General features: G+C 38.4%; 2 protein-coding genes and 2 gene segments (V, D, J or C); 3 read left to right on the forward strand and 1 right to left on the reverse strand.

Moving 5' to 3' along the window:
* LOC129426208 (C-reactive protein-like) overlaps positions 1-25,165 on the forward strand; it is a 36,428-nt gene that overhangs the window by 5,115 nt on the left and 6,148 nt on the right. Inside the window, 1 exon segment of the mRNA XM_073864298.1 lies at positions 114-175. Within this exon segment, the coding sequence (XP_073720399.1) occupies positions 114-175 (62 nt within the window).
* LOC141362022 (C-reactive protein-like) lies at positions 4,336-5,047 on the forward strand (the record flags this gene model as incomplete). Its single annotated transcript, XM_073863592.1, has 1 exon — positions 4,336-5,047. A coding segment is annotated over one exon (642 nt), but the record flags the coding sequence as incomplete, so codon positions are not given.
* Positions 14,089-24,470, reverse strand: LOC129425458 (immunoglobulin kappa variable 4-1-like). The segment is given in 3 exon segments: positions 14,089-14,406; positions 24,275-24,317; positions 24,419-24,470. Coding segments are annotated over 3 exon segments (384 nt in total).
* On the forward strand, positions 15,093-17,699 carry LOC141362023 (Ig lambda-2 chain C region-like; the record flags this gene model as incomplete). The annotated part of the segment is given in 2 exon segments: positions 15,093-15,279; positions 17,317-17,699. Coding segments are annotated over 2 exon segments (507 nt in total), but the record flags the coding sequence as incomplete, so codon positions are not given.

The raw sequence follows: 25,165 nt of genomic DNA on the forward strand, positions 1-25,165 counted from the left end.
TGCTAGGGGTTTTAAATTCTTTTTAATTCAGTGATCAACTATTAACTGTCAATTTGAAATATTATATTGATGATTTTTTCATTATTTTTCATGCTCTGTTTTTTTATCTGCAGCAAGATGTTGATGTTAGCAGTTTTCCTCTGTTTGCTGTCTATGACATCAGGATCTGGTAATGGTAATACATTTTATATTTATTATTTAGTAAATCATATTTTGTCCAAAGGCAGAATTTGACTCTTCTACACAAGAGGTTTTGCTTCAGGACGCATATTTAACATCAGGCATCAAGTTGTGACACAGTGCCAACATTTAATGCTTCTTAGCTTTTTGGGTAATTTTTGGACATGACATGGATCACATTTGATAATTGTGGTGAGATCGCAGTAAATTTGTGGTTACTGTGTTTTACTACAAATAAAGACTAAAAGCTTACTAGTCAAGTTGTGTTTTTTGTAAGATTATCTGAAGTGTATTGCTAGATTATAATTATTACTTCCTATCTATTACCATGAAAACACTTATATTCTACAAAAAAAACCACTTTTATTAAGACAATTTGCTGTGATTTCTAAGAAATTGTTCCATGTAGGTGACAAGAGCTTTTTCTGATAAGCAGAAGGCAGCTCCGCAAGCGTTGGAGGAAGGCAGAAGAGCCTGAGAAGGAGGGTCTGAAAACCCTCTGGGATGAGATAAGACAACGTCTTGCTAACCTCAGGAGGGCAGAACGCATTAGAAGGCGGAGGAAAAGGAAGGAGAAGGAAAGATCCAATTTCTTCAGAAACCCATTCCGGTATGCACGCAGCCTCCTTGAGGAGAAGACAAGCGGAATTCTGGATGTTTCCAAAGAAGAACTGCAGGAATACATCCACACTCAGTATAGTGACCCAGCAAGGAATAAACCCCTAGATTCACCAGGTTATGTGCCTAGACCTTCAGAACCATCAGCCCTGTTTGATGCATCACCACCAAAGTTCAGGGAGATCAAGCAGGTGATCCAGCGGGCAAGATCTGCTTCAGCACCAGGCCCGAATGGGATACCTTACAAACTGTATAAGCACTGCCCAGGAGTGCTGAAGCTGCTATGGACCCTGATGAGAACCACATGGAATAAGCAGACCATACCATCCGAGTGGCAGAGGGCAGTGGCAGTCGCTATTCCCAAACAACAGAACGCTAAGACCATTGAGCAATTTAGAAGCATAGCTCTATTGAATGTGGAGGGGAAAATTTTCTTTGTGATGGCAAGAAGAGTGACCACCTACCTCACAGAGAACAACTACATTAATACCAGTTGTCAGAAAGCCGGGATTCCAGGTTTCCCTGGCTGTGTAGAACATGCTTCCATGATTTGGGAACAGATCCAGATGGCTAAAAGGGAGAAGACAGATCTGCATGTCATATGGCTAGATCTAGCAAATGCCTATGGGTCAGTGCCACACCTGCTGATTGCCCACGCATTGGAATTCTTCTACATCCCAGACAACATCAGGACCATGATAATGAACTACTACCAGGAAATGTACATGTGCTTTGTACTGAAGAATGTTACTACTGGCTGGCAACAACTGGAAGTAGGGATCGCAATGGGATGTTCCATTTCTCCAATCCTCTTTGTGGCAGCATTTGAAGTGATCTTGATCGGGGCTAGGCAGGTGGTGGGTGGTGTCCGGCTGCCTGCAGGCCAGAGGCTCCCGCCCCTAAGGAGCTATATGGATGACATTACCTGCTTGTTACGAACTGCCCCATGTACAGTCAGGCTGCTTAAGAGGCTGGATGAGCTGATCACCTGGGCCAGAATGAAGTTCAAGCCGCAGAAGTCGAGGAGCCTCTCATTGAGAAAGGGGGAGAGAAATGACAGAGTCACCTTCACCATCAGCGGGGAAGACATCCCCCGCATCGCGGATCAGCCTATCCGAAGCTTGGGAAGACTGTACACATCTGGTCTCTCAGACAAAGATATGGGGAAAATCATCCTTCAGCAGCTACTTGAAGGCCTGTCTAGGATCGACGCTAGCCAGTTACCTGGGAAGTACAAGGTGTGGTGTTATCACTTCACCCTGTACCCAAGAGTGATGTGGCCGCTGAAGCTGTGTGAGGTTACCTCATCAGCAGTAAGCCGGATGGAGGCAAAAGCCAATTCCTTCATCCGCAAATGGCTCGGCCTACCACGATGCTTTTCGGCTGCTGGTCTGTATGGATGTAATGCACTTCAGTTACCCCTAAAATCCATAACCTTGGGCTATAGGCAGGAGAAGGCAAGGCTGGTGATGGAATTAAGGGACTCCGCCGACAGGACAGTGGCTGATGCAAATGCCAGAGTTGAGACTGGAAGGAAATGGAGGGCGAAGGAGGAGGTGCAGAAGGTGATTGGAAGATTACAACATCAGCAAATTGTGGGCATGGTCCAGACAGGGCAGGCAGGCCTTGGATGGAGCGAGCCACCAATTCTATGGTCCAAGGCAAGTAGGAAGGAGAGGAAGGACCTAGTGGTAGCAGAGGTCACCAGGATTGAGCAGGAGGAGCTCAGAGTAAGGTCTGTGACACAGGGGCAGCAGGGGCGATGGACAACGTGGGAGGGCATCGCGAGCCGAACAATCAGCTGGGCAGAGTTCTGGAAACTGCCACAGGCTCGGCTCAGTTTCCTCATCAGGGCAACATACAACACCCTCCCGTGCCCAAAAAACCTCCACCAATGGCTTGGAACAGAACAATCCTGCGATCTCTGTGGGACTATCAACGCCTCACTCCAGCATGTCCTATCAGGCTGTAAAACAGCGCTGATACAAGGTCGGCTTAGATGGCGGCACGACCAAGTGCTCAGGAAGTTGGCAGAGGTGCTGGAGAAATGTCGGCAGGAGGCAAACCAGCAAAGTCCAACACAGAGCCGATCCAGGATCCACTTCCTCAGGCAGGGTGAATCCGCAAGGCATACCAGCAAGAGACCACCCGCCAAGTTATTAACATCAGGGGCGGAGTGGAAGATGGAAGTAGATCTGGGAAGGCAACTCCATTTCCCACAGGAGATATGCAGCACCAAATTAAGACCAGATGTGGTGCTGTGGTCTGTAGCTGTAAAGTCAGTGATACTGATCGAGCTGACAGTGCCATGGGAGGAGGGACTGGAAGCTGCATATGAGAGAAAGAAGGCAAAGTACACAGACTTGGTCGCGGAGTGTAGAGAAAGCGGATGGAGTGTGAGGTTGTACCCGGTGGAAGTGGGAGCCAGAGGCTTTGTGGGCAGATCAACATCATGCCTGCTCAGGGACCTGGGACAACGAGGAGCCATACTGAGTAGATCCACTAAGGAGCTCTCTGAGGAAGCAGAGAAAGCAAGCCACTGGCTCTGGCTGAGACGACGAGACAAGGCTTGGGGAGTCAATTAGGCTTTGCTGCAGGGGGTGTCAGGGAGACGTCCCTGGTCACCGCCCCGCCACCAGGAGACGTACTGGGTCAAGGGGCGAAACGTTAATGAGTGGTGGTCCCCAGCTGAAGACCCTGCAGCAAAGCCATGTGGTATGCGGCCAGGTTTAGGCCTGCCTCAGGGAAGAGGACGCCCCTGCCATGCATAGTCCTCCTGGCACCGTAGGAGGTGCGACAGGCCTAAGGCCCAGCAGAAAGACCATCTCGCTGTAATGAATAACCATGAAAACATGTTTGTTGAAAACAGGACTAAAACAGGTCTAAAGGGTCTTATCTAACAAAACGATCCAGATTCGAAAAAACTTTTACATGTGAAAAAGTCTCTTGCATGCAAAACTACCGCTCCAGTGTTTACAAGTGTGGAAAAAGAGAAGTGTTAAGATGTTGTTGTGAAATGATACTAATTAATGTCTTTGTGTCAGTTTATTGTTCAAAATGATCCGCAAGTGTGACTTTCACATACGTAATGCGTGAGCTTTCCACGTGATTATGTAATACGTAAGGCCACGCTGACTTGACTATATGGGAGTTAATAAATTATTAGGATTTCTTTAATGAAAGTGGAGTAATCCTTTAAATTTGATAAAGTACCAACAAAAATACCAAACCCACCAACATTTGACTGAGTCTGTAATAACTCAGCTAAAGTTTTTTTGTGTGTGTTTACATAAAATGATCTGCCATAATGCAAAGAACCCTCTGTGAAAATATAACCTTGATATCTGAGTAAGATTATGTCAAAGATTGAAATGTGAAATCAAACTTTGATGCTGCAAATATAATCATTTGTTTATGAGACTTTAATCTGGATTTCATAGACGGGACAGAATGCCTTTTAGAATGTAACAATTTTGGGGTCCTAACTCACCAGTTATAAACCTCTGTTGGATGTAAACTGTACAGTGATGTTTGTTAATTGTCTTCTTTTTTTCAGCAGGTTGTCTTGCCAATAAAATACTTGTGTTTCCAGAGAAGACTGCTAACAGCTATGTTAAAATCACCCAAACAAAACCCCTGAGCCTCACAGCTTTCACTTTATGCATGCGTGTCTCCACAGAGCTGCAAGGAAAGAGAGAGGTTATTCTCTTTGCCTACCGTACTAATGATGTTGATGAGCTTAATGTTTGGATTGAAAGAGACGGAACCATAAGTTTGCATCTTAGTAGTTCTAGTGAGGTAGTGTGTTTTAACTTGCCGCCTCTTAACCTTCTGACACACCTGTGCTTCACCTGGAGCTCATCGACCGGTCTCACTGCCGCTTGGATGAATGGACAACGCACTATTTACCAGAGATACAGAAAAGGTCACACCATCCGTCCCTGTGGCAACGTCGTGCTCGGTCAGGATCCTGATAAACGTCTGGGTGATTTTGATGCAGAGCAAAGCTTTGTAGGTGAAATTACAGATGTGAACTTGTGGAATCAGGTTCTCACTGCGGATGAGATCAAGGGGTTATATTCACAAAGCACAGCTGTAAAAGTGCCAAATGTAATTAATTGGCGCACAGCTGAATATGACAAATATGGCACTGTGAAAGTGATCCAGGAGGATTTCTGATTCCACACACAGATGTCTTTCTATTAATCAGTTTTAAGTCTGTTCATCATATACAGAGTCAAATAAATTTTCTTGAGCATTACAACTTGAGTGATTTTGCATCATTTGGAAAAACAGAAGTAAATGATGTATAAGGTGCAGAAATAACAAATGCTGTCATGCTGACAACTGAAGCCTAAAAGCAATACAGAAAGAGGGTATGCATTCATTATTATCATCTAGAGCAAGGGTTTTATGGGGTCCGGAGACTCTCAGGGGGCCACCAAGAGTTTCTAAGGGGTTCCATATAAAATATGTTTATGTATGTGTGCTTATAAGTGACCTCGTCTCTGGTTGCATGAAGGACGCCTGGTAGATTAAACTAAATTTTAAAATACTCGTAATCAGATTACTGTTACTTTTTATGGATTACATGATTACATATTATTCACACTATGGCAGTATGATGTTCACAATTTATTCTTTTTACATTTTTTATAATAAATTACCTACCGCTAACATAGATAAGATAAGAAGTGGAGAAGCACTCAGTGGTTGATAACTGGATTGATTTGGGTAGGGACGCTAGGGACATGTCCCTATACAGGAAACACTGAATTAGAAATAATTTTGGCCAAACAATGAATCTATACATATAACCACTGATGTTCGTCTGTTTTGTACATATTACTTATTTTATATAAAATAAAGTAGATCTGGAGGAAATGTTTTGGTTCAGTTTTTAACTTGCCATTCCAGAATTTTTACTGGCATCACAAAAATGTTAAAATTAGCCAAAAATAATAAATAAAATAGAACTATTGGATATTTGTTTAATCTCTTATTAAGATTATGATAACAAAAATACTATTTTATCTATTCTGCCGTCCAAAGCGAAAGCGCAGTAACTACACGCTTGGTCAAAATGGAGTTAAGGCTTGAAACGAGCTTTATGACATCTGTTCTGTCTTATGACAAAGTCTCCTGGTTCAATTTTGTCCCGTTTCAGAGAAATGAGGGTGTCAAAATTGCAGTAACTACAAAATCCATGCTAATACCAAGGCAAACCGCAGTAAGTGACGTTACTGCGTTCTGGCTTTGTTTCCCCGGCTTTGACACCGCAGATACTGCGCTTTTCCCCGATCGTAACACACAACAACAAACCAACCATGGCACAATGCCGCGTCCAAATGATGGTTGAATTCACGTTAAAACGCAAATAAGCAAATACGGGTAAGGAAGATAGCAAGATAATAACTCATACATATAGGCAAATTACAGCTTTATAAGTAGTTAACTAGCCAGCTGCTAGCAAGTTTTGACCTACCTGTGCTCGTCCATTGAAGGCAATATCCTCCGACAATAATGATATAATCCGATTCAGTCGCATTGGTGTTTGTTGATTCGAACATCTCTCCACTTTTTAGGCAGCTAATCCAATTGTATTGACAGGGGTTACTCCTTTGTTTGATAAGAGTCTGGTAAAGTTATATTGTTAGGCAAAGTTAACGGCGCCCAGTCAACCTGACGAGCGCAGCCGGGGCCGGCAGAAAGCACGCTAGGTGAAAAAGTACACTTCCATAACTAGATATTAAAGTTTGAGGACAAACTTTATGTTGGCTTGACAAAGCCTGGTCTGAACATTTAAGACAGTTTGACAGAAGTTTGGTTTAGTAGGCTATCTTGTTGTTAGTATGCTTAAGTATGAAGCTTTTTAAAATAAAGCTTACATCATTTAGCATAAAGCTAGCCTGATTTAGCATAAAGTCAGCATAAAGCTAACATGTTTAAAGACCCAACCCCCATGTCTCTATGATGTTCTGATGCGGAGATATAAGGCTTTGTTTGTTCCGTTGCTAGGGTACTAAGTTTGGTTGCTAGTGAGAAAATTTGCATCCCATAATGATCACACTTCAAGCCACAAGTAAAACGGTCCAACCCCCGTGTCTCTATGATGTTCTGAAGGGGAGATATAAGGCTTTGTTTATTCCGTTGCTAGGGTACTAAGTTTGGTTGCTAGGGAGAAAATTGGCATCCCATAATGATCAACCTTCAAGCCACAAGTAAAACGGTCCAACCCCCGTGTCTCTATGATGTTCTGAAGCGGAGATATAAGGCTTTGTTTATTCCGTTGCTAGGGTACTAAGTTTGGTTGCTAGGGAGAAAATTGGCATCCCATAATGATCAACCTTCAAGCCACAAATAAAACGGTCCAACCCCTGTGTCTCTATGATGTTCTGAAGGGGAGATATAAGGCTTTGTTTATTCCGTTGCTAGGGTACTAAGTTTGGTTGCTAGGGAGAAAATTGGCATCCCATAATGATCAACCTTCAAGCCACAAGTAAAACGGTCCAACCCCCGTGTCTCTATGATGTTCTGAAGCGGAGATATAAGGCTTTGTTTATTCCGTTGCTAGGGTACTAAGTTTGGTTGCTAGGGAGAAAATTGGCATCCCATAATGATCAACCTTCAAGCCACAAGTAAAACGGTCCAACCCCTGTGTCTCTAAGATGTTCTGAAGCGAAGATAAAAGGCTTTGTTTATTCCGTTGCTAGGGTACTAAGTTTGGTTGCTAGGGAGAAAATTGGCATCCCATAATGATCACACTTCAAGCCACAAGTAAAACGGTCCAACCCCCATGTCTCTATGATGTTCTGAAGCGGAGATATAAGGCTTTGTTTATTCCGTTGCTAGGGTACTAAGTTTGGTTGCTAGGGAGAAAATTGGCATCCCATAATGATCCCCCTTCAAGCCACAAGTAAAACGGTCCAACCCCCGTGTCTCTAAGATGTTCTGAAGCGGAGATATAAGGCTTTGTTTATTCCGTTGCTAGGGTACTAAGTTTGGTTGCTAGGGAGAAAATTGGCATCCCATAATGATCACACTTCAAGCCACAAGTAAAACAGCCCAACCCCCGTGTCTCTATGATGTTCTGAAGCGGAGATATAAGGCTTTGTTTATTCCGTTGCTAGGGTACTAAGTTTGGTTGCTAGGGAGAAAATTGGCATCCCATAATGATCACCCTTCAAGCCACAAGTAAAACGGTCCAACCCCCGTGTCTCTATGATGTTCTGAAGCGGAGATATAAGGCTTTGTTTGTTCTGTTGCTAGGGTGCTCATATTTGGTTGCTAGGGGCGTGGCTTAATAACTCTGTAAGAATCCTGAGAGACTGATTGGATGCCTGAGTAAAATGAGCCCACCCCCATGTCTCTATGACAGTGTGATGCAAAGATATCCATCTGGGCATTTTATAATGGCAGTCTATGGGAGATGTTGCTAGGGTGCCCAAAATTGTTGCTAGGGGCGTGGCTTAATAGCTTTGGAGAGATCCTGAAAGACTGATTGGATGCCTGAGTAAAATGAGCCCACCCCCATGTCTCTACGACACTCTAGAATGAAGATATTCCTTCTGGGACGTTTTTATTCCCTTATATGGGCGTGTTTCCTGCCCCATTATAAGTCAATGGGGAAATTTGGGGGCCTCTTACACCCCAGGGGTACAGCTTACACCCCAATGTGATGTATGTTCTTACAGAGCCTGCCAGCCTCTTCAACTGTGATAAGCTACAAGTTTCTACAAATTTCACGTTCGCAGCTATGACCCGTCAAAGTTGGTCGTAATGTTAAGTCAATGGAATTTTTGGGGTGTTTGAGCGCCCCGTTTAGGAATTCGGTAGGTCCCATCAGTTAGAAAAGTCATAGCATAAATCTACGGACCAGTCTTAAAAGTTTTGTTAAGTTTTGTGGGTGTAGCTTGAAAGCTCTAGGAGGAGTTACAGTCAGAAAAAGTGGGGGAGCATAAGAATAATAATAATAAGTTTAGATACAACAACAGTATGTTGGCTTTTTCAAGCCAACATAATAAGTGCTCTTTTTCCACGAACGAATTTTGTAGGCTACTTAATATTAAAACATTTTGTTTAGTACTTCTAAAGCTAATCTTAAGAATATCTAAGTTTACATAACTGTGCTACTTTGAGACAACATGAAAATTAACTAAAATGGGCATACTGTTAGTTACAATAATGTCTTTGGGACAAACATGTTCTTCTATTTTTAACTTGTGTTAATTTTTAACTACTGTTTTTAAAGCAAACCTCGTATAATGTAAATTAATAAATAAAAATTAATAAAATGAGTAAAATACTCTTTGTGGTAAAAGGAGCATTTTTAGCATTCACAACATGCAAACATCAATAAAACTATTACAGTTATTAAAAACAATCAAAATGTATTAAGAAGCATGAGAAAAAGTTGAGTGAACACATTTAGTTCGTAGATACTGCACTCTGCTATTGCAATAGTGCTTTAGTTGTTAAAGGTCATCCAAAGGCAGAGTGCAGTATCTGCATTCTGAGAGTCAGGGGTCACATCGGTGGTCATGTTTTTTTTTCTATAAAAATTTCTTCCTAACAAGGCATTACATGAATGCATTACCACTAATCTACCCACAACATGTTTGGCTGGCTAGTGTAAAAACTTTAAAGCCATTTTTCTCAGTTTCAGTGTTTGCGTAGATACTGCACTCTGCCTTTGGAGGGCAGTATTGTTCAAGTAAAAAGCGATAAACCTTTGTAACAATGCAGCTCTGAAGACATTTTTTCCCCACCAATGTCAAAATCAAACTTACTGGGTTTATAGACACAATTTCATTTTTTTTAAACTTGCGGTTTGTCACTAATAGCAAAGTAAATCAGTGTTAGTATTGTGAAGTATTAACTGTCCGTACATTGCACTTTAAAAATGAGTTGGTGAAATTGAATTAAATATATATATATATTTTCCCCTCTTTTTATATTTGAAATCAAATAAGATATCAAAAGTAATTTAAATGTAATCCAAAAGTAGTCAGATTGCGTAACCAATGATGTGTAATCTAAAAGAGATTATTTTACTGACTACAAATTTTGTCATGTAATTCGTAGTCAGTAATTCATACGTAATCTACCCAGCTCTGACAATGTTCATATTTTATGTTGCTTGTTTTATAAGGCAACTTGTTGGAATTGACAATGAGCAGTGCCTAAACTGTGTTAACATTAGCAAGATGTTTAAAGGAATAGTCTACCCTTTTGCCATATTAAACTATGTTATAACCTCAACTTAGACAAATTAATAAAGCAATAAACCCCAAGAAGCAGTGGGTTACCAGCGCATTTTATAACAGCTGAGGGGCGTTGTTAGGCACGACGTGAAGCGGACCCCCTTAGCTGTTATAAAATGCACTGGTAACCCCACTGCTTCGAGGGGTTTATTGCGTTTTTATAAAACGGTTACTTCATATGCATAATGTTAGCGGGATTTTATAAAATAAAACACAAATAAGTTGTAATTATATTAGTACAAATATTGCTCTTCCGCCAAACAAAGTAATTCCTCAAAATCAAGTGTGACTGAAACAGAGTGCAGTTCCCTACCAAAACAGACGCAGCAAAGATACAATGAAAATATGATTTAAGACCGTGTTTTATTTTATAAATCACCATTCATCTAATTTATACATTAACATTTAAGTTGCCACCCAGTTTTAGTTAAATGCCTTGCAGAAAAATTATCTTCTTTAAATAAACATAAAATATCAAATGAAAGAACAGACCATCCGCTTTTTTCTCTTTATTGACGAGATGACTCAACAATATTTTTTGACATTCGGACGAGATTGACCATTGACCATCTTCACATTCGCCACCGACTTCACCATCCAGCACCATCCACGCCCCCGTAGTCCTTCAGTCACCGTTGCAACACTCTGGGCTCAGCTGCTCATTCTGTTTATATTGTGTATTTACATTTTGGTAAATAAACCATCTCTGATTGCCTGCATTTGCTTCCTCCTCTTTACGAGTCGTTACAGTAGGATCTGACCATCATGGTAGCAGCAGGCGATCACTCCCCATCTCATCTGGAAGAATTTCTACATTGAGCCGTTAGTCGTATAGATCGTCAGGACAAGGCAATAGAGGAGATGGGTCGAGCTTTCCAAGCAATGGTTACATAGGTGTTCAAGCTCGCTCTTCAGGCACAACAACAACCACCACCCGCTGTGCCTCCCACGCCACCCACATCGCCAATCGTTTCCGGGGGGAATTCCCAGTCCGAGCCACGCCTCCCGATTCCAGAGAAGTATGCGGGTGAGCCAAATTTTTTCGCTCCTGTATGTCACATTGTTCTCTACATTTCGCTCTCCAGCCCCGTACTTTCACCACAGAGGAAATGAAGGAAGCCTTCGTGCTGTCACCGCTGACTGGGAAGGCTGCTCTCTGGGAGACAGCGGTGTGGGAAAACCAGGACATCTGCTGTGCTTCGTTCCACGCCCTCTCTGAAAAGATGAAACGCATCTTTGATCGTTCCGTCACCGGGAAGGAGACGGCCAGACGTCTCACAGACCTTCGTCAAGAGGACAGGTCCATATCTGATTATGACATCAAGTTCTGCACCCTGGAGGTGGAGTGTAAGTGGAACGAAGAGGCACAGTGGGATCGCTTCCTGCATGGGTTGGCTGGCCGCATCCAGCAGGAGATTCGAACTCCCCACCTCTCTCAACGGATTCATCGTCCTGACCATCAGAGTTGACAACCGTCTCGACCATGCCGCTAAACGGAGGGGGAGAGCTGTGCTCGCGACCAGATCGGTGGCTCGTCTACCGTGTTCTGAAGCTGCGGTCAGCCCACTTGGAGATCCTGAACCCATGCAGGTGGGGCGAGCTCGGCTTTCCCGGGAGGAGAGGATCAGGCGGAGATCCCTGGGGCTGTGTTTGTACTGCGGCAGTAATGAACATCACATCCAGCGCTGCCTGGTAAAAGACCAAGCCCGATAGTAAAACTGTGGCTACTATTGGGTGGGATCTCTGCCAGGAAGACCTCATCTACATCGACACTCCTTCCGGTGAAACTACGGTGGTCCACCCGCGCACACGACAGTCAGGCACCTTTGGATTCTGGGGTGGAGGGTAACTTCATGGACTTCACGTTTGCCAGTAAGCTCAAGATTCCTCTCACCACTCTCAAGCACCCCATTGCACCTTTTGCACTCAACGGACACAAACTGCCAGTCATCACCCAAACCACCATACCAGTTTCCCTTGTCACATCCGGCAACCATACTGAAGAGGTTTAATTTTTCATCACGGACTCACCTCAATATAAATCCTTATCATTTGGTCCGCATCAGGGAGGGGGATGAGTGGAAGACTGCTTTTAACACCCCTAGAGGCCATTTTGAGTATTGCGTGATGCCCTTCGGGCTAACGAACTCGCCCGCAGTCTTCCAAGCACTTGTTAATGACGTGTTGCGAGACATGGTAGATCTATTCATATATGTTAACCTGGATGACATATTGATTTTTTTCTCCGTCTCTCCAGGAACACGTGCAACACGTACGATAAGTGCTTCTGCGGTTATAGAGAATGGATTGTTAGTCAAGGCGGAGAAATGCGTTTTTCATGCACAGTCTGGTTCCTTCCTAGGACATATCGTTTCGACTGAGGGTGTTCGCATGGATCCTGACAAGGTTAAGGCTGTAGTAGATTGGCCATCCCCAGAGTCTCGCAAGGCCCTGCAGAGATTTCTGAGGTTCGCCAATTTTTACCGGTGTTTCATTCGCAATTTCAGCCAACAAGCCGCACCTCTGACCGCCTTGACCTCCCCTAGAACTACGTTCACGTTTTACTCTATCCTACCGTCCGGGTTCTAAGAACACCAATCCTGATGCTTTGTCCCGCCTTTTTGAGCGTCCCGATCGTACTGCCACTCCCGAGCGAATTTTGCCTGACACTCTATTTGTCGGTCAAAAAGTGTGGCTTTCTACCCAGAATATTCCGATGTGTTCCGTCTCGAATAAGCTTGCTCCCAAATTTATTGGTGTGTGACGGAGCAAAAATCTCAGATTTTTGGATCAGCAAAAAGCGGGTGGGAAAAAAATCGAATAAACAATAAAAAATAACAAACATTTATAAAAAAGAAAAAGTTGTACATTAATAAGGTCTGAAATTAGCATAAGTTACAGAAATGAAATTAAATGAATCATAACAATGTCTTTATTGTATTAATGAAATATATTATTATTTTTAGAGCTATTTGTCTCTTTGTCATGGGTTGTTTGATTAACTTTAATGACACAGACTTAAGTAGGTTAATCTTTAAGCACAGACTGGTTCCTGACTGAAATCTATACATACACTTAAGACATAAGCAAATTTTTTATAAGAAAAAGAATACTGTGGAGATAATTTTGTTTATATGTGCCTTGTCAATAACAGAGAGATTTTATGTTCGTTTGTTTTTTTTAAACGCTTCTCTCTCACATGTGCACTATTGAAGGCACTTAAACGTGTGTGCACACACAGAGACGGAGGGTGAAAGCCCAAACAGCGCAACAGTCGCTCCACATTAAAACATTATGTTGTTTTTCATTGCTTTATTCGCCAAATGTATGTTAATGGATTACAGACACATTAGCACGACTCTCTCTAAAATTTTACACATAAAGACATGCTTAATCTTTGCAGACGCGTGCAAACAGCTCGACCGTGAGTGAAACATGCTTAAACACGAAGGGGAGGGGTGGGAGACGACTGATCACCATGAGTGAAACCCAAGCGCTAGCGCACAGATGGGAGGGGCGCGGTTGACATTCGTTTTCGGTTGACATCTTGGATTTTTTATTTCGGCCCGAAACCGATAATGCAATTTTCGGCCGAAATTTTTGGCGACCGAAATTTTGGGGCACCCCTACTCGCCACTGGTGTGAAATAATAGTTTGAGAAGAATTAAAAATAAAAACCTAATCCTGAAGATTTCTAAAGATTCTTACCGGCAATAAGGTGAAAATAATCCACAACTCGTCTGTCAATTCCTCCAGAAAACAGCAGGAGGCGCACTTGAGAGTTAATATTTATTTCAGATAGAGATCATTTGAATTAGTTTACTTTGTGGAAGCTCAACGTGAAAATTTAAAGTCATGTAGTATTTTAATTTTAATTATAACCATGGGACCCTAATTTATATTTTTGTGCTTTATGGGGGTCCCTCAAGGCTTATAGGAGGTCCGGGACCCCCTAGCCCCCCCTCAATTCGAACACTGGTGTGTGCATGTGCGCAGCTGCAGTATCTGTCAGGTGTATCTGTGCAGTTTGACTGCTGGAGGTTTTTGTATGACTCTTTATCGCTGTGTGAACACTGAACCACTGTGATAACTCTGACAGTAATAATCTCCGTCATCTTCAGTCTGAACTTCACTGATGCTCAGAGTAAAATCTTTGTTTGATCCACTGCCACTGAATCTTGATGGAGTTCCTGACTGAAGGGTGTTTGTCAGATATATCAGGAGTTTAGGAGCTTCTCCAGGTTTCTGATGATACCAACTCATAAATGATCTGCCTCCATTACAACAGACAACATCTGTGTTTGTCCTGCAGTTCAGAGTGACTTTCTCTCCTACTTTAACAGTCGTCTCTGATGGAGATTGATTCACTGTGATCTCAGCTTGACAATCTGTAACTGATACAAACATTCATCACAGTTATAACATCTACATTTAAATCATCACATGAACTAATATGATCAGAGAATATAATGATGATATACCTTGAATAAAGATCAGCAGTGTCCAGATGAAGATGAATGAAGTCATGGTTGTGTGTTTGTGTGTAAAACAGCTCATGAAGTTTATCACAGAGTCATCCAGACTTTAAACCTCTCAACATTTCCTCTCTTTATTCAAAATCACTTCCTCTACACACAACATTTTAATCAACTCAATCTGTTTCATATGTTAGGAATATGACTGATAACTTTTAACAATAACACTCATTTCATTTATTATTTTCACTTCTTTTACACTTTTTTTTAAGGGAAACTACAGACTGAACAGTTTGCTCGTATATTCTCTTCAGTGAAATTTTACAAAATAACCTGAATGCAAACTTTGAATGCAGAGTTTAATTGGAAAGATTTTATTATTATTATTTTGTTGTTTAGCTAAAAACTTTTCAGTTAGTATAATTGTTGTCCATTTTAGTGACACAATGATCAGTCATCATAACTTTATTATTGGATTTTGTCAGATAAGATAAATTTAGTTAAGAAACATTTCATCCAAACAACTTCTATATTGAAGAAACTCATCAAAATATAATGTAATAAAATAATACAAAAATTTGATAATATAAGTTTACAATTTATAAAGAGTTTTATCATTGTGTTAAATGTGTTTGTTATAGAGTTAGAGTTAGTGAAGCGTTCAGAGGTTTTTGTACAGCTGCTCAGTTTGTTTCTATCACTGTGGTACACATTCGGCACCGGCACGAGACTGGACGTTGGCAGTAAGTACAAAAATATCTTAATATTTACTTGCAATTGCTTTTTAATAATTAAAGTTATTTCATCTTGCATTCCTTCTATTTATTAATTATTTTGTTTTTAATTCTCAGTCAGGGTGCTTTGAGTATTTGATATGCATTTCTTTTGTAGACCATGTGCCACGTTGAAAAAAAAGTATTCATTCAATTTACTAAATCTTTTTAGGAAAGTGGTTGCAATACATTTATCTAAGCTACATTTAAACAAAAAAGATTAGTAAAGTAAAATAAAATAAAATAAACTTCTGTCTAAATGTAACTTAAATAAATCGATTGCAACCACTTACCTTAAATTTTTTTATTAAAATCAATGAATATTTTTCTTTCAATGCATATTGTGTTGCATAAAGTTTAAAAAATGCAGAGACAATCTTTTATTAACACCCCGATTATTATGTTGTAAAATTATCTTAAACTTTTCCTCTGCTCATGTGGGTATCTGACAGCAGCGCTATTTTCATGTTTGTCGTGTCGCAAGTCATTTTATATAAAACACGAGTTAAAGGAAGATCTGGCTGTAGTTCAGATGATAAACCATTCAGAGGAATTAAGTATTCATTTAAAGATTAACACAATCACTGGTAACACTTTATTATAATGTTCATGATTTAACATTAGTTAATGTATTAACTAACATGAACAAACCATGAGCAATACATTTGTTACAGTATTTATTCATCTTTGTTAATGTTAGTTAATAGAAATAAAGCTGTTCATTGTTTGTTTATGTTAGTTCACGGTGCATTAACTAACGTTAACCAAATTTTAATAAAGTATTAGTAATTGTTGAAATTAACATGAATAAAGATTAATAAATGCTGCACAAGTGCAGTTCATCATTAGTTCATGTTAACTAATGCAGTTAACTAATGTTAACTAATGAACATTATAATAAAGTGTTACCAAAAAATTAATTCAATTTAGTAAATTTTTTAAGGTAAGTGGTTGCAATCAATTTATTTAAGCTACATTTAAACAAAAGTTTATTTTATTTTATTTTTTTACTTTACTAATCTTTTTTGTTTAAATATAGCTTAAATAAATTGATTGCAAGCACTTACCTTATAAAATTGAGTAAATTGAATTCATTATTTTTTTCAGTGTATTTAATTAATAACTAAGCTCAGATGTCTCAAATTAAAGCGAGAAACTGAAAATATCACTCAGAAGAACAAGAAATCATTAAGAGGCACAAAGACTTGGATTGTAGATGTTGCTTTGCCGATTTTTCTGGACTCAAGATGAATATTGTGCCTTTACAAATGTCCTTCATATTCCAACACATAACAAATGGAAAATCATCACTTTATACAAAATGGATGTTTGTATTTTGCATGCTTGGCAAAAATATTTTTTTGCATGCAGTTTGTGGTGTTAATATAAAACACACTTTTTTTGTAGCCTACATATAATACGCACTTAACACACACCACTAAACTTAACTAAGGGGTTAACAGTGAATATCATATGCACAAAAGGTAACTTCTGCATATAAATAGTGTGCCAAATACAAACAGAAACTCGTGCTATCGATCTGTTGTGTTATTGTAGTGCTACACAATTGAATTGAAAATAGTCTGTAAAATCTTAAGTAGACGCATTTATCTGAAGTGATTTGATCATCGGCAATGAATTACGTTATTGTTCTTATCGTCATTCTTTAACAGTTGAGATAAAGGTATCAAATATTTATGCAAAAATGTTGCATAACTAATATTATTTAAATAAAGAGCATTAATGGGGCAAAATGATAGAATTTTGTAGTTTCATAATCTTTGTTTGTTTTTATAAGTTTTATATTATTTTTGGGGAGTGATTTTCTTAACAAATAGCCTTCCTTTAATACTGAATGTTGCAACAAACGAGCCATGCATGAAAATCAAGACATGAACTCAAACACATTTAGGCCAAACTTTAAAACAATGTTTGATATCTAAATTATTTTTTTGAATTTGTCACTTAATCTCTTGATCTTTTGCTCTGTGTATCTGTGTATGTCAGGTTTAACTCGTCCTAAAGTGATCGTCCTGCCGCCGTCCAGTGAAGAGATTTCCAGCAAGAAGACAGCAACAGTGATGTGTGTGGCCAGCAATGGTTTCCCTTCAGACTGGAGTCTGAGCTGGAAAGTGAATGGGAAGATGTCAGGATCTCAGGAGAACAGAGCTGGAGTCCTACAGAAAGACGGCGGTCTGTACAGCTGGAGCAGCAGTCTGACTCTCACTGAACAAGAATGGATCAACAGAGACTCAGTGATCTGTGAGATCAGTCGGGAAGGTCAGACAATCACTGGAGAAGTGAAGAAAGATCTGTGTTCTGAGTAGATCCTCTCTTCTTCTCATCTCTTCTTCTCATTCATGTCTCACATCAACAACTATTCATACAACAGTCTGTCTCTCTGCTTTATTCATTCTCTCTGCTTTTCATCAACTTTAATAAAGAAATATTAAATATTGCTTCTTTGTCTTGTGATTTCTTTTTGAATTTGAACAATGAGTATATTGATCATTGGCTCGTGTGTTTGTTTCTAAATAAACTTGACTCAATGAAGCATGAAGACATCTGCAGATAAATGATGAAACAAGTGCTTTATTTGATGTTTGTGGTGTAACAGAGACATCAGACTCATGTAAGTGTATGAACATCTGCTCTGTACAGAGAGGAACAGAAATCTGATGATGGAAATATGAGTTGAACTCTCAGTTTCACTCTTTGACTCTCTGAAATGAATCGGTTCAGTTTCAACTGACAATGAACACATTGAATAATTAAATCATTTGTTTAATTCAATGAACACATTGCAAAGAGCCACCATATCAAATATATATCAAATATATAGCCATATATATCAAAAGGTTCAAACTACATTAGTTAACTAAATTAATTAACTAAACTAAATTGAATTAGCAATTTTTAAATGTATTCAACTAGGAATGTATTCTTTTTATAGAAAATGTATTTTTATTAGAATGCGCCTTTCCATATATTTGTTTTTACTTATTTATTTATTTTAAGGTAAAGTGTGTTATGTATAATATGTATGTATGAATGTAGTTGTTGGGGTGGACTGATGTGCAGAATTTCTCTCATCCAGTGGTGTAGTCTACGTGATACGCAGGTATACGCCGTATACCCACTAGAAATTTTCAAGGATTTCCGTATACCCACTAAAAATAGCTTGAGGATGCGTAACAGCATGGTTTGCTATTTTACACTTGCTATTTTAGCGGGTTGAACTGCATATATATAATAGGCTATATATTTGGTGTGTTTGAATTCCTGCCGAACTGCGCGATCCGATTCGCGTATGAAATCAAATTACCATAGCGGCGCGAAAGTGACTGGGGAGCAGACTGGTGTGGCACCAGAAGAGCCCACAGGCGAGTGACAGCAAAGTACCGCGAGAGCAATTGCATTTATCACATGGATAAATCTGCTTTGAATCGCTCTCGCGGTACTTTGACATCACCAAAGGGTTTGCTTAGCGCCAAATGAAGTCGAACCTGCAGTGTAGCTGCTCACGCGACACTGTAAACAAACAATCCATGTGAAGTGAACGAGCTGCTGCAATATAAAATCCGGAGAGTTAACAACGTACATGTGAGTAAACAACATTTAAAACATCAGTCCAGTTTATTACTTTATCTGGAGGTAAGGCTCCAAATGCCATAAAATAAGCCCGTAATTATATCCTGATGGTTTTAGCTTTCAGCATGTTTGCTTGCGCTTCATAGTGTTAAACTTTCCTTCTCTCTGTGTTTATTTATATATCTACGTTCAAGTATATGATCTTAAACTTCTGTGAGGAAAATCATGTCTGCTTTGATGTTCAGTTCAGACTTGCAAATTAAAGATCATTTTCTTCACTTTGGTTTTGGTGTCTAATATTATGCTACATCATGGTCTTGTAATAATAATTAAGTAAAAGCCTATTTTCATTTTTTGACACTGCTTGTATTATATGCATAAAATAAGCTTTTATTTCAATGACTATGCAAATTAGAGTTAATTCATGGTCATCTTAAATGTGTATTAATTAAAAACATTTACACCATTAAATTACACATGGTGTTATCACTAGGTGTCATATAATAGCTATTGAAAGAGTGGATATTTTTTTCTCCTTCAATGCATGTGTTAGCCACGGATTGAAGATTGGAAACAGTTTATTTAATTTTAATTAACTAAAAATCCATCCAGTTTCCCCAGCTGTAAACCCATTGACTGTTAAAGTCTTTTTTTTCTTATAATAAACTGACATGTTGATAACACATTCAGTTTATGTGTTTACGAGTACACTTTCAGAATGCTCTCAATTACGTGAAGATCCATACTGTATACATCTGTAAGTGTGGTGGTGCTTATGGGGTGTCACGCTGGGACGAGTGAGCATAAGGGTGAGAGGGAAAAATCACAGTATACTCACTACAAAAATCTAGACTACACCCCTGCTCTCATCCAAGACAAATTTCTCCTAAGGGAGACAATAAATGGACCTGAGGGTCAAATTTAAGTTAACAGCTCCACCTGAGGTTTTATTGTTTTACAGTTTCTTCTTAATAAACAACGAAAAGTTTATTGTTTTACCAGCTGACTTACAATACTGAACAATATAATAATTAATTGAAATGTATTTATGTAATTCATAACTCTTGATCTACTTTCACCTTTTACTCCTTCTGAAGCTTTTGTGTGTGTGTGTGTGTGCGCGTGCATGCGTGTGTGTGTTTGTGTGTGTGTGTGTGCGCGTGCATGCGTGTGTGTGTTTGTGTGTGTGTGTGTGTGTGCAGCTGCAGTATCTGTCAGGTGTATCTGTGCAGTCTGACTGATGGAGGTTTTTGTACGACTCTTTATCACTGTGTGAACACTCGTGTGCTACCAGGCCAGTGAAAACTCTGACAGTAATAATCTCCTGCATCTTCAGTCTGAACTTCACTGATGCTCAGAGTAAAATCTGTACCACCAGATGCTCCACTGCCACTGAATCTCTGTGAAGTGTCACCATGACGAGTATTTATATCATAAATGAGGAGTTTAGGAGCTTCTCCAGGTTTCTGCTTATACCAAGATAAATCATTGCTATATATTCCAGTATCAGTTGTACACTTTATATTGACGGTTTGTCCAACAGAAACAGATTGAGCTTTACTCTGAGTTACAGTAACTCCTCTGGATTCTGTTGAGAAGAAAACAAATTTGTACAAAAAAGAAAACTAACATTTGAAATATTATCTAAACAAATAAAGATGAATTTCTGTTACCTGGAATAAAACCTCCAAGAATCCAGATGAAGGTGATGATGAAGAGATTCATTTTGTGTATTTGTTGTTTTTCCAGCACTGTGTTATAAAGTCAGACTGTTATAAACACACAGAGTACTGAAGCGTGTGATGAGATGTAAAGCAGTGATCAGACTTTACTAAACCTCTTGAGAACATCATGGTCATGATAACTAGATGTGCTGTAGCCCCCCCCCCCCCACTGACAGCATTGAGAATTTAAAATAATATAATCAAAGGTGATCAAATATATGTTACCCCTGCTATGAGTGGCTTGTGTACATTTTTAGATATCAGAAAAGGTGAGATCAAGTTCAGGATGTGATCAAGAGTTTTAACACACTAACATTGTTTTATTTCATATTTTACATATATTTTTTATGTTATTTTAACTTATACCACAGGTCTGTTGAATGCTGTATCCTGATTCGTTGAAAAATGTTCCACAGGTATGCATTATTTTTCAATATCCACACACCTAACTTGTTAAATCAATGATAGGCACCAGATCAATGCTTGTGGTAACTGTGGTATAAGCTGAATAATTGACTCCGGTCCTTTGAATTATTTGAAAATAATGCACACCCGTGGTGTAACTTACATTATTTTCTTATAATTCAATGGTCAATTATTTGTTACTTATTAAAACAAGTTATAATTGTTTAACTTAAAAAAATAAGTTATATCAACTTATGACAGGGCATAACTTAAAATAGTGGGTTGAATTGACTTGCAAAACCAAATTGTTTTAACTTCATGCTGCATTTTTTACAATGAGTTAGCAAATAAATGTTGTGAAAATTTTTAATAAATCCAAAAGTCCATAACAACATCACCACAAAACATCACCTGTCTCTCTGTGTCCCTTACGGCAAAAAATTTATTTCTCCAAAATATGTTTTAAATATATATTTAATACATGTTGTTGAAATTAAAGCTTAATTGAATATATTTTTGAATTAATATATTTAGTTTTAATATATATTAACATATTTCAATTAATTTCAGGGGCAACAAATACATGCCCATATGGCAAAAACATTTTTCCTGTCCAAAATATGAGAGTATAAAATGTATACGTTTGTATAAAATATAAAATTTTATCCTGCAGTTAAAAATGTTTTACATTTTAATCTTTTCAAACCTGTTTTGTTTACAAGTTTATAACATACAGTACAAAGTTTTTCTTCCAATGCCACATGAATACAAATGCTTTAAAATATATTCATTTTTAAACTACACTGTCTATAGAAAAATGTCTATAGAAATTATAGTGTTACTAACAACTAGCTGCAAGTAACTTACTCTAGATTTTACATTTATGTTATTTACTGACAACAGTTTGTTCAAAGTTAAATGAACATTAGTAGTTTATGCACTATGTGCCAAATATGATTTATTACTCCTAGATTTATGGCCCCCTGTCAATCAAAATTGTACACATCAGACGGTTGGACACCATTTTAGGTGTCCATCAGGATGACTGTCAGGTTTATGAGTTGTCAATCAAGACAGAGTTTTGTCTGTCATTTTTTAAGGTCGTAAAGCAATGTGTCATAAAGCATCTTGAGGTGAGATATTTTAATTCAAATTTATATTATAACGAAAGCGCGATCTGACTTTACATTTGCTGATTAGAAGTTGGATCAAGATCGTTGGATAAGGGCTGAATTTGGATCTGTTCCTCCCAATCGTATGAATTTTAAAGATGTGGATTACAGCAAATGAATTAAAGTAACATCTTTTGTGAATTTATGTTGTATTTTGGTATAATTACAGGGCTTGGGCGTCGTGACGTCATTACTTGGCATGGCGGCCATGTTGATTGCCTCCTTTACGGCTACTCGGACTACTGTGCTCTGTTTATAGACATACTCCATCTCCGTCGTGTGTCTTAATTTGATTAATTTGCCGTTATTATTTCAACCATGGTAAACAGTTGCTGTATTAATAATAAAGTAACACTTTACATTAAAAATGACAGATAAAGAAAACACTTCATTGTGTTTTATTCTATGCAGGAAACCAAACATTAACCTCAACCCCTCAGCAATGTGTATACATGACATATAAATGTTATTAATATATACAACAGTGAAGTATAACATCTGAATTTTAATTTATATAGCTTAAGTTAGCATTGAACATTGAAAATAAGGGACATTTTCCGGGTTCACCCAAAATACGAGAAAATTTCAACATTCATCTTACTGTTGCTATCCCTCTGCCGATGCAAAAATTCGTACTACAAAACTGCTGCATGAACTAAGTGAGTTGTGAAGCTAGGCCGTACGTGACTTTGCTTACAGATTGATGTGAAATCGTGCTCTCACAACAACCATGCACGCTGTTATCTTAAAAAGGCTCTTTATTCATTATTTTTTTCATATGAATCCAAACCATTAATAGTTTCGATTTTGTCCACATACCGGTCTATGGCTTCCCTATTTAACGTATCCCCGTAAATTCCCCATCCTTTTCGGGATTTTAACATCTTGTTTCTTTCTTTTCAATCTCCCAACTCTGCTGCTTCTCCTCGTTCCACTTGCTGTATGTTTACATTTGCGAGAACATTGCATGGCTGCCATGTCCCAGAATGCAACGCGGCACCCAAGCCCTGCATATGAGAAAACGCGTTTTTATGTGTCATGGCAAACAAACTAAATATTTTTTTTAATAATTACCAAAATGTTTTTCATTTTAAAGTTTCTAAATGTTCAATTTTGTGTAATTCTCTGAATTTCAAAATCATTAGGTAAATGGTAAATAAATAACTCAGAAAATATGACTGAAAACAAGAAACACCAATGCTCGCAATTTTAATATTTATGAATAGGAATAATTTATAAAGCTGTAAAGCTGTAAATACGTACATAATTTATGCATTAGTCCTTTCAAAACGTCAATATTATACGTTTCAGTGTGTTTTTAAACGTAACTAAATGTACATATGGTACAACCACACTGAAACGTAAAAATACACACAAATCTGAAGCATGTGATCTGATATGCAAATATGGATTTAAATATGTATGTCATGACATCACAACACAACTTTACACTTTACTGACTGTTTGTTTGTTTGTGTTTTTCATTTTCCACTGATAGTTTTTGTGGATTCTTGTCTATAAATATTTGAAATAATTCTTGATCTGTCATAGATTAATAAATCATTACAGGAGATGCATCAGTAAGTGTTCAGCATCATGTATTATTATCACCTGAACAATATCAAGAAATATTTCTAAATGTGGATACACAGTTTTATATGTAATGTTTAGGGTGAATTATCAGTGTTTAAATTGTTTATTTGTAATATTGACAGTATAATGATGTTAATGTGCAGTTCCTCTTTAACGGTTGCTTTAACAACTGTTTTTTGTACGACTCTTTATCACTGTGTGAACAGATGTATACTGTTGATATAATGATAACTCATACAGTAATAATCTCCTTCATCTTCAGTCTGAACTTCACTGATTCTCAGAGTAAAATCTGTTTTTGATCCACTGCCACTGAATCTTGATGTTCCTGACTGTAACTCATTTGCTTTTTTAATCAATAGTTTAGGAGCTTCTCCAGGTTTCTGTAAGTACCAGGATAGATAATGAGTACCTGAGTACTGATAGACTTCAGGATTCGTTTTACAGCTGATAGTAACTGTGTCTCGTAGATGAACAGATTTGACTGCAGGTGTCTGAATGACGGTCACTTCACCTCTTGATTCTACATAAAGAAAATAAAAATATGAGTAAAGATTCAGAATGAATGAATTATTTAGCACAGAGGATGAAGTTTAATCAGATGAATTTTAATGTTGTTCTCACCTCTGAAACAGAAACAAGTTAACATCCAGATGAAGATGCTGATGAAGGTCATGGTGACTGTGAGTTTAGATTTCTGATGATGAACTTCTGATGCGTCTATAAAAAATCCTCAAGTCTTTCCAATGCAAAGAGTCTATGCAAATCTTTTCACAGGTCATCAGACTGTGTCTTATTAAAATACTTTCATTATTTACACTGAATTGATAAACATCATCAAACCCTAAATAAAACAAAATAATGAAAAAGTTACAATGTACTGTATGGACTTTCTGATTTCAACACCGTTTAGAACAGATTATGAAAATGTTCTTGCTCAATACAGCAGAAATCTGACTTACAGATATGAATGAGGTGTTCACAATTCACAAAGTTTTTTTCTGTCCACTCTTATCACCTGCATTTATTTTTTATCTTACTTATTCATTTAGCTGACGCTTTTATCCAAAGCAACTTACAATTGCTATATATGTCAGAGGTCACACGTCTGGAGAACTAGGGGTTAAGTGTCTTGCTCAGGGACACAATGGTGTGTAACAGTGGATTCAAACCTGGATCTCTCACACCAAAGGCATGTGTCTTATCCACCGCACCATCACCAGCCTTGTGGGTCTTAATGAACAGGACACAGAGATGAGATTTCATTCACAGTTTACCACTGACTATTCAGCTGAGGATTCATTGCAACAAATATCTAGAAATGTAGTCATTTTTCTGTAGTGTCAAAGAAATAAATGAAATAAGTAAATA

The sequence above is a fragment of the Misgurnus anguillicaudatus genome, chromosome 25 (genome assembly GCF_027580225.2).
Source record: "Misgurnus anguillicaudatus chromosome 25, ASM2758022v2, whole genome shotgun sequence".
NCBI classification, from domain to species: domain Eukaryota; kingdom Metazoa; phylum Chordata; class Actinopteri; order Cypriniformes; family Cobitidae; genus Misgurnus; species Misgurnus anguillicaudatus.